Source organism: Pezoporus wallicus, unplaced genomic scaffold (assembly GCF_028554395.1).
Source record: "Pezoporus wallicus isolate ANWC-B61680 ecotype Strahan unplaced genomic scaffold, APGP_CSIRO_Pwel_v1 contig_14039, whole genome shotgun sequence".
NCBI lineage: Eukaryota > Metazoa > Chordata > Aves > Psittaciformes > Psittacidae > Pezoporus > Pezoporus wallicus.
This window is the reverse complement of record NW_026642416.1, coordinates 1-9,439: the sequence shown is the minus strand read 5'-3', so window position 1 is coordinate 9,439 and position 9,439 is coordinate 1. Positions and strand designations below refer to the sequence as shown.

At 58.8% G+C, this 9,439-nt stretch overlaps 1 protein-coding gene across 1 annotated transcript; it reads left to right on the top strand.

Moving 5' to 3' along the window:
- Positions 1–637: 637 nt before the first annotated feature.
- LOC130610242 (CAP-Gly domain-containing linker protein 3-like) lies at positions 638–9,090 on the top strand (the record flags this gene model as incomplete). Its single annotated transcript, XM_057429932.1, has 4 exons — positions 638–805; positions 5,708–5,801; positions 5,880–6,041; positions 8,972–9,090. Coding segments are annotated over exons 1-4 (543 nt in total), but the record flags the coding sequence as incomplete, so codon positions are not given.
- Positions 9,091–9,439: the final 349 nt, after the last annotated feature.

Here is a 9,439-nt window from a genome sequence, read left to right as displayed (position 1 = left end):
GGGACAGGGACCCCCCCATGGGGTGAATGGGGCCTGAATGGGACCTAATTGGGACAGGGACCCCCCCCCCATAGACACAGTGGGGGCAGGGACCCCCCCATGGGGTGAATGGGGTCTGAATGGGACCTAATGGGGACAGGGACCCCTCCACCATAGACATAATGGGGCTCAGTGGGGACAGGGACCCCCCCCATGGGGTGAATGGGGTCTGAATGGGGCCTAATGGGGACAGGGACCCCCCCCCATAGACACTATGGGACCGGAGCCCCCCCATAGACACAACGGGGCTCAATGGGGACAGAGACTACCCCCCCCATGGCAAAGGACCCCTGTAGGGCTGCCAGTGGGGATTCTCTGATGGCTGCTATGGGGTTGAGCACCGTGGGGTGTCCTCCCATAGGGACAGAAACACCCCCCCCCATGGCAAAGGACCCTTATGGGGTCCCATGTGGGGATTCTCTGATGGCTGCTATGGGGTTGAGCACCGTGGGGTGTCCTCCCATAGGGACAGAAACACCCCCCCCATGGCAAAGGACCCCTATGGGGTCCCATGTGGGGATTCTCTGATGGCTGCTATGGGGTTGAGCACCGTGGGGCACCCCCTCTATTCCCTCTTGTATCCCAATACCCCCCCCTTATGTGTGTCCCCCCTGTACCCCCCCCAGCCTTCACGTTCTTCGACCCCAACGATGCTGCGTGCCGGGAGATCCTGCTGGACCCCAGCACCACGGTGCCGCAGCTCTTCGCCATCCTGCGCCAGTGGGTGCCCCAGGTGCAGCACAACGTGGACCTCATCGGCAACGAGGTGCTGGGGGGGGCTATGGGGGTCAGGGTGCTGGGAGGGGCTATGGGGGTCAGGGTGCTGGGGGGGGCTATGGGGGTCGGGGGGTTGGGGGGGCTATGGGGGACAGGGTTCTGTGGGGGGCTATGGGGGTCAGGGTGTTGGGGGGGCTACGGGGTTCAGGGTGCTGGGGGGGCTATGGGGGTCAGGGTGTTGGGGGGGCTATGGGGGACAAGGGGCTATGGGGTGCTGTGGGGGACAGGGGACTGTGAGGTGCTATGGGGGACAGGGGGCTATGGGGTGCTGTGGCGGACAGGGTTTTGTGGGGGGCTATGGGGGTCACGGGGCTATGGGGTGCTATGGAGCACAGGGGGCTATGGGGGTCAGGGTGCTGGGGGGGGCTATGGGGGACAGGGAGCTGGGGGGGGCTATGGGGGACAGGGGTCTGTGGGGGGCTATGGGGGACAGGGAGCTGGGGGGGGCTATGGGGGACAGGGGTCTGTGGGGGGCTATGGGGGACAGAGTTCTGTGGGGGGCTACAGGTTTCTGTGGGGGGCTATGGAGGATAGGGGGCTATGGGGGTCAGGGTGCTGGGGGGGCTATGGAGGACAGAGTTCTGGGGGGGGCTATGGGGGTCAGGGTGCTGGGGGGGGCTATGGGGGTCAGGGTGCTGGGGGGGGCTATGGGGGACAGGGTTCTGTGGGGGGCTATGGGGGTCAGGGTGCTGGGGGGGGCTATGGGGGTCAGGGTTCTGTGGGGGCCTATGGGGGTCAGGGTGCTGGGAGGGGCTATGGGGGTCAGGGTGCTGGGGGGCGCTATGGGGGAGAGGATGCTATGGGGTGCTATGGGGGACAGGTTTCTGTGGGGGGCTATGGGGGACATGGGGCTATGGGGTGCTATGGGAGACAGGGGACTGTGGGTGCTATGGGGGACAGGGGGCTATGGGGTGCTGTGGGGGACAGGGTTCTGTGGGGGGCTATGGGGATCAGGGTTCTGTGGGGGGCTATGGGGGTCAGGGTGCTGGGCGGGGCTATGGGGGTCAGGGTGCTGGGGGGGGCTATGGGGGACGGGGTTCTGTGGGGTGCTATGGGGGACAGGTTTCTCTGGGGGGCTATGTGGGACAGGGGGCTATGGGGTGCTGTGGGGGACAGGGGACTGTGAGGTGCTATGGGGGACAGGGGGCTATGGGGTGCTGTGGGGGACAGGGTTTGTGGGGGGCTATGGGGGACACGAGGCTATGGGGGGCTATGGAGGACAGGGGGCTATGGGGGTCAGGGTGCTGGGGGGGGCTATGGGGGACAGGGAGCTGGGGGGGGCTATGGGGGACAGGGGTCTGTGGGGGGCTATGGGGGACAGAGTTCTGTGGGGGGCTATGGGGGACAGGTTTCTGTGGGGGGCTATGGAGGATAGGGGGCTATGGGGGTCAGGGTGCTGGGGGGGCTATGGAGGACAGAGTTCTGGGGGGGGCTATGGGGGTCAGGGTGCTGGGGGGGGCTATGGGGGACAGGGAGCTGGGGGGGGCTATGGGGGACAGGGTTCTGTGGGGGGCTATGGGGGTCAGGGTGCTGGGGGGGCTATGGGGGACAGGGTTCTGTGGGGGGCTATGGGGGTCAGGGTGCTGGGGGGGGCTATGGGGGACAGGGTTCTGTGGGGGGCTATGGGGGTCAGGGGGCTATGGGGTGCTATGGAGCACAGGGGGCTATGGGGGTCAGGGTGCTGGGGGGGCCTATGGGGGACAGGGAGCTGGGGGGGCTATGGGGGACAGGGGTCTGTGGGGGGCTATGGGGGACAGAGTTCTGTGGGGGGCTGTGGGGGACAGGTTTCTGTGGGGGGCTATGGAGGATAGGGGGCTATGGGGGACAGGATGCTATGGGGTGCTATGGGGGACAGGGTTCTGTGGGGGGCTATGGGGGACAGGGGGCTCTGGGGTGCTATAGTGGACAGGCGGCTCAGAGGTGATGTGGGGGACAGGGGGCTATGGGGTCCTGTGGGGGCAGGGTGCTGTGGGGTGCTATGGGGAGACAGGGTGCTATGAGGTGTCAGGAGGTCAGGGTGCTATGGGGTTCCCCTGGGGGTGACTGGTGTACTGGTGGGTGATTGGTGTGGAACTGGTGCATAAGTGGTGTAACTGGTGTGCAACTGGGGTGTGACTGGGGTGTAACTGGTCTGTAACTGGTTATAGCTGTGGTACTGGTGTGTAACTGGTGTGTAACTGGTTATACCTGTGGTACTGGTGTGTAACTGGTGTGTAACTGGTTATAGCTGTGGTACTGGTGTGCAACTGGTGTGCAACTGGGGTGTAACTGGGGTGTTATAGTTGTGTAACTGGTTATAGCTGTGGTACTGCTGTGCAACTGGTGTGCAACTGGGGTGTAACTGGTGTTATAGTTGTGTAACTGGGGTGTAACTGGTGTTATAGTTGTGTAACTGGGGTGTAACTGGGGTGTAACTGGTGTTATAGTTGTGTAACTGGGGTGTAACTGGTGTTATAGTTGTGTAACTGGGGTGTAACTGGGGTGCAACTGGGGTGTAACTGGTGTCATAGTTGTGTAACTGGGGTGTAACTGGTTATAGCTGTGGTACTGCTGTGCAACTGGTGTGCAACTGGTGTGTAACTGGTGTTGTGTAACTGGGGTGTAACGGGTGTAACTGGTGTTATAGTTGTGTAACTGGGGTGTAACTGGTGTTATAGCTGTGGTACTGCTGTGTAACTGGGGTGTAACTGGTGTGTAACTGGTGTTATAGCTGTGGTACTGCTGTGTACCTGCTGTGTAACTGGGGTGTAACTGGTGTTATAGCTGTGTAACTGGGGTGTAACTGGGGTGTAACGGGTGTTACAGCTGTTGTACCTGTGTGTAACTGGTGTTATAGTTGTACTGGTGTGTAACTGGTGTGTGACTGGTGTTATAGTTGTACTGGTGTGTAACTGGTGTGATAGCTGTGGTACTGCTGTGTAACTGCTGTGTAACTGTTGTACTGGTGTGTAACTGGTGTACTGGTTTCTACTTGAGGTGTAACTGCCGTGTAATTAGTATGTAACTGCTATGTAGTGCTTGTACTGGTGTGTAACTGGTGTGTCCTAGTGTGTACTTAGGGTGTAACTGGTGTGTAACTGCTGTGTAGTGTGTAACTGGGGTGTATCTGGTGTGTAACTGGTATCTGCTGGTGCGTAACTAGGGTGTAACTGGTGTGTGGTGTCTTACTGGGGTGTTATTGTGGTGTAACTGGTGTGTAGTATGTAACTGTGGTGTAACTGATGTGTAACTGGTGTGTAGTATGTAACTGGGATGTAACTGTGGTGTAACTGTGGTGTAACTGATGTGTAACTGGTGTGTAGTATGTAACTGTGGTGTAACTGATGTGTAACGGGTGTGTAACTGGGATGTAACTGTGGTGTAACGGGTGTGTAATCGATGTGTAACTGGTGTGTAACCAGTGCGTAACTGATGTGTAACCGGTGTGTAACGGATGTGTAACCAGTGTGTAACTGATGTATAACCGGTGTGTAACGGATGTGTAACTGATGTGTAACCGGTGTGTAACCAGTGTGTAACTGGTGTGTAACTGATGTGTAACTGATGTGTAACTGGTGTGTAACCAGTGTGTAACCAGTGTGTAACAGATGTGTAACTGATGTGTAACTGGTGTGTAACCAGTGTGTAACTGATGTGTAACTGATGTGTAACTGGTGTGTAACCGATGTGTAACCAGTGTGTAACTGATGTGTAACCAGTGTGTAACTGATGTGTAACCGGTGTGTAACGGATGTGTAACTGATGTGTAACTGATGCGTAACTGGTGTGTACCCGATGTGTAACCAGTGTGTAACTGATGTGTAACCGGTGTGTAACGGATGTGTAACCAGTGTGTAACTGATGTGTAACCAGTGTGTAACTGGTGTGTAACCGATGTGTAACCAGTGTGTAACTGATGTGTAACCGGTGTGTAACGGATGTGTAACCAGTGTGTAACTGATGTGTAACCAGTGTGTAACTGGTGTGTAACCGATGTGTAACCAGTGTGTAACTGATGTGTAACCGGTGTGTAACTGGTGTGTAACCAGTGTGTAACTGATGTGTAACCGATGTGTAACCAGTGTGTAACTGATGTGTAACCAGTGTGTAACTGATGTGTAACCGATGTGTAACTGACGTGTAACCAGTGTATAACTGATGTGTAACCAGTGTGTAACTGATGTGTAACCGATGTGTAACCAGTGTGTAACGGATGTGTAACTGATGTGTAACCAGTGTGTAACCAGTGTGTAACTGATGTGTAACCAGTGTGTAACTGACGTGTAACCAGTGTATAACTGATGTGTAACCAGTGTGTAACTGATGTGTAACCGGTGTGTAACCGATGTGTAACCAGTGTGTAACGGATGTGTAACTGATGTGTAACCAGTGTGTAACCAGTGTGTAACTGATGTGTAACCAGTGTGTAACTGACGTGTAACCGATGTGTAACCGGTGTGTAACCGGTGTGTAACGGATGTGTAACTGATGTGTAACCGGTGTGTAACTGGTGTGTAACCGGTGTGTAACAGATGTGTAACCAGTGTGTAACTGATGTGTAACCAGTGTGTAACAGATGTGTAACTGGTGTGTAACTGGTGTGTAACCGGTGTATAACTGATGTGTAACCAGTGTGTAACTGATGTGTAACTGGTGTGTAACTGATGTGTAACCAGTGTGTAACTGGTGTGTAACCGATGTGTAACTGATGTGTAACTGATGTGTAACTGGTGTGTAACCGATGTGTAACCAGTGTATAACTGATGTGTAACTGATGTGTAACCGATGTGTAACTGATGTGTAACCAGTGTGTAACTGGTGTGTAACTGATGTGTAACTGGTGTGTAACTGATGTGTAACCAGTGTGTAACTGGTGTGTAACCAACGTGTAACTGGTGTGTAACCGGGTCAGATCCTGCGCCGCGGCTGCCACGTGAACGACCGTGACGGCCTGACGGACATGACGCTCCTGCACTACGCCTGCAAGGCCGGGGCCCACGGCGTGGGTACGTGTCCCCGTGCCCCATAGCCCCACATCCCGCACCCCATAGCCCAGTACCCCACAGCCCCACATCTCCCCATAGGGGACCCCGCGGCCGCCGTCCGCTTGTCCACGCGGCTGCTGGCGCTGGGGGGCGACGTGACGCTGCGCAGCCGCTGGACCCACATGAACGCCCTGCACTACGCCGCCTACTTCGACGTCCCCGAGCTCATCCGCACCCTGCTGCGGGCAGCAGCGCCCCGAGGTGAGGGCAGGGGGTCCATGGGGCAGGGCGTGGGGTGCAATGGGGACAGGGCATTTGGGGTCCTCAAGGGGCAGGCCGTGGGGGTCCCCAAGGGATAAGGACGTTGGGGTCCGTGGGGAGAGGACATGGGGGTCCCACAGGGGATGAGGACATTGGGTGCAATGGGGACAAGAGATGGGGGGCTCCAGGGGATAAGGACATTGGGGTGCCACCGTGGGCACAGGCCGTGGGGGTCCCGTGGGGGTGAGGACATTGGGGTGATGCCATGGGGGTCCCATAGGGGTGTGCACATTGGGGTGATGCCATGGGGCTCCCATAGGGCACACTGGGGTGATGCCATGGGGGTCCCATAGGGCAGATTGGGGTGATGCCATGGGGTTCCCATAGGAGACATTGAGGTGATGCCATGGGGGTCCCATAGGGGACATTGGGGTGATGCCATGGGGTTCCCATAGGAGACATTGAGGTGATGCCATGGGGGTCCCATAGGGGACATTGGGGTGATGCCATGGGGCTCCCCTAGGGGTGAGCACATTGGGGTGATGCCATGGGACTCCCATAATGCACACTGGGGTGATGCCATGGGGGTCTCATAGGGGTGAGCACATTGGGGTGATGCCATGGGGGTCCCATAGGGGTGATGCCGTGGGGCTCCCATTGGGGTGAGCACATTGGGGTGATTCCATGGGGCTCCCATAGAGGACATTGGAGTGATGCCATGGGATTCCCATAGAGGACATAGGGGTGATGCCATGGGGCTCCCATTGGGGTGATGCCATGGGGCTCCCCTAGGGGGTGATGCCATGGGGTGATGCCATGGGGCTTCCCTAGGGGTGATGCCATGGGGTGATGCCATGGGGGTCCCCTAGGGGTGAGCGCATTGGGGAGATGCCATGGGGTTCCCCTAGGGATGATGCCATGGGGTGATGCCGGGGGGCTCCCATTGGGGTGATGCCAGGGGGCTCCCATTGGGGTGATGCCATGGGGCTCCCTAGGGTTGATGCCATGAGGTGATGCCATGGGGGTCCCCTAGGGGTGATGCTAGGGGGCTCCCATAGGGGTGATGCCATGGGGCTCCCCTAGGGGTGATGCCATGGGGTGATGCCATGGGGCTCCCCTAGGGGTTGATGCCATGGGGTGATGCCATGGGGCTCCCATTGGGGTGATTCCATGGGGCTCCCTAGGGGTGATGCCATGAGGTGATGCCATGGGGCTCCCATTGGGGTGATGCCATGGGGCTCCCATTGGGGTGATGCCATGGGGCTCCCATTGGGGTGATGCCATGGGGTGATGCCATGGGGCTCCCATTGGGGTGATGCCATGGGGCTCCCATTGGGGTGATGCCATGGGGCTCCCTAGGGTTGATGCCATGGGGTGATGCCATGGGGCTCCCATTGGGGTGATGCCATGGGGTGATGCCATGGGGCTCCCATTGGGGTGATGCCATGGGGTGATGCCATGGGGCTCCCTAGGGGTGATGCCATGGGGTGATGCCATGGGGCTCCCTAGGGGTGATGCCATGGGGCTCCCATTGGGGTGATGCCATGGGGCTCCCTAGGGGTGATGCCATGGGGCTCCCATTGGGGTGATGCCATGGGGCTCCCTAGGGGTGATGCCATGAGGTGATGCCATGGGGCTCCCTAGGGTTGATGCCATGGGGTGATGCCATGGGGCTCCCATTGGGGTGATGCCATGGGGTGATGCCATGGGCCTCCCATTGGGGTGATGCCATGGGGCTCCCTAGGGTTGATACCATGGGGTGATGCCATGGGGCTCCCATTGGGGTGATGCCATGGGGCTCCCTAGGGTTGATACCATGGGGTGATGCTGGGGGGCTCCCATTGGGGTGATGCCATGGGGCTCCCTAGGGGTGATACCATGGGGTGATGCTGGGGGGCTCCCATTGGGGTGATGCCATGGGGTGATGCCATGGGGCTCCCTAGGGGTGATACCATGGGGTGATGCCATGGGGCTCCCATTGGGGTGATGCCATGGGGTGATGCCATGGGGTGATGCCATGGGGCTCCCTAGGGGTGATGCCATGGGGTGATGCCATGGGGCTCCCTAGGGTTGATACCATGGGGTGATGCCATGGGGTGATGCCATGGGGTGATGCCATGGGGTGATGCCATGGGGCTCCCTAGGGATTGATGCCATGGGGTGATGCCATGGGGCTCCCTAGGGGTTGATACCATGGGGTGATGCCATGGGGTGATGCCATGGGGCTCCCTAGGGGTTGATACCATGGGGTGATGCCATGGGGTGATGCCATGGGGCTCCCTAGGGGTTGATGCCATGGGGTGATGCCATGGGGCTCCCTAGGGGTTGATACCATGGGGTGATGCCATGGGGTGATGCCATGGGGCTCCCTAGGGGTTGATGCCATGGGGTGATGCCATGGGGCTCCCATTGGGGTGATGCCATGGGGTGATGCCATGGGGTGATGCCATGGGGCTCCCTAGGGGTTGATGCCATGGGGTGATGCCATGGGGCTCCCATTGGGGTGATGCCATGGGGTGATGCCATGGGGTGATGCCATGAGGTGATGCCATGGGGCTCCCATTGGGGTGATGCCATGGGGCTCCCTAGGGTTGATACCATGGGGTGATGCCATGGGGCTCCCTAGGGGTTGATGCCATGGGGTGATGCCATGGGGCTCCCTAGGGTTGATACCATGGGGTGATGCCATGGGGCTCCCTAGGGTTGATACCATGGGGTGATGCCATGGGGCTCCCTAGGGGTTGATGCCATGGGGTGATGCCATGGGGCTCCCTAGGGTTGATACCATGGGGTGATGCCATGGGGCTCCCATTGGGGTGATGCCATGGGGTGATGCCATGGGGCTCCCTAGGGTTGATACCATGGGGTGAGCCCCTTGGGGTTCCCCCACGGGCTGAGGCCGGGGGTCCCCGTGCCCCTTTCCCCCCCAGTCCTGCACTCCACCTGCAGTGACTTCAGCCACGGCACCGCGCTGCACATCGCCGCCTCCAACCTCTGCCTGGGCGCCGTGCGCTGCCTCCTGGAGCACGGCGCGGACCCCGCCATGCGGGTATGGGGCGCTCCGGGGGGACAGGGGGGTATGGGGGCGATGGGGATATGGGGACTATGGGGGTGATGGGGATATGGGGGATATAGGGGATATGGGGACTATGGGGGCGATGGGGATATGGGGGATATAGGGGATATGGGGACTATGGGGGATATGGGGATATGGGGACTATGGGGGCGATGGGGATATGGGGGCGATGGGGATATGGGGGATATAGGGGATATGGGGACTATGGGGGATATAGGGGATATGGGGACTATGGGGGCTATAGGGGATATGGGGACTATGGGGGCGATGGGGATATGGGGGATATAGGGGATATGGGGACTATGGGGGCGATGGGGATATG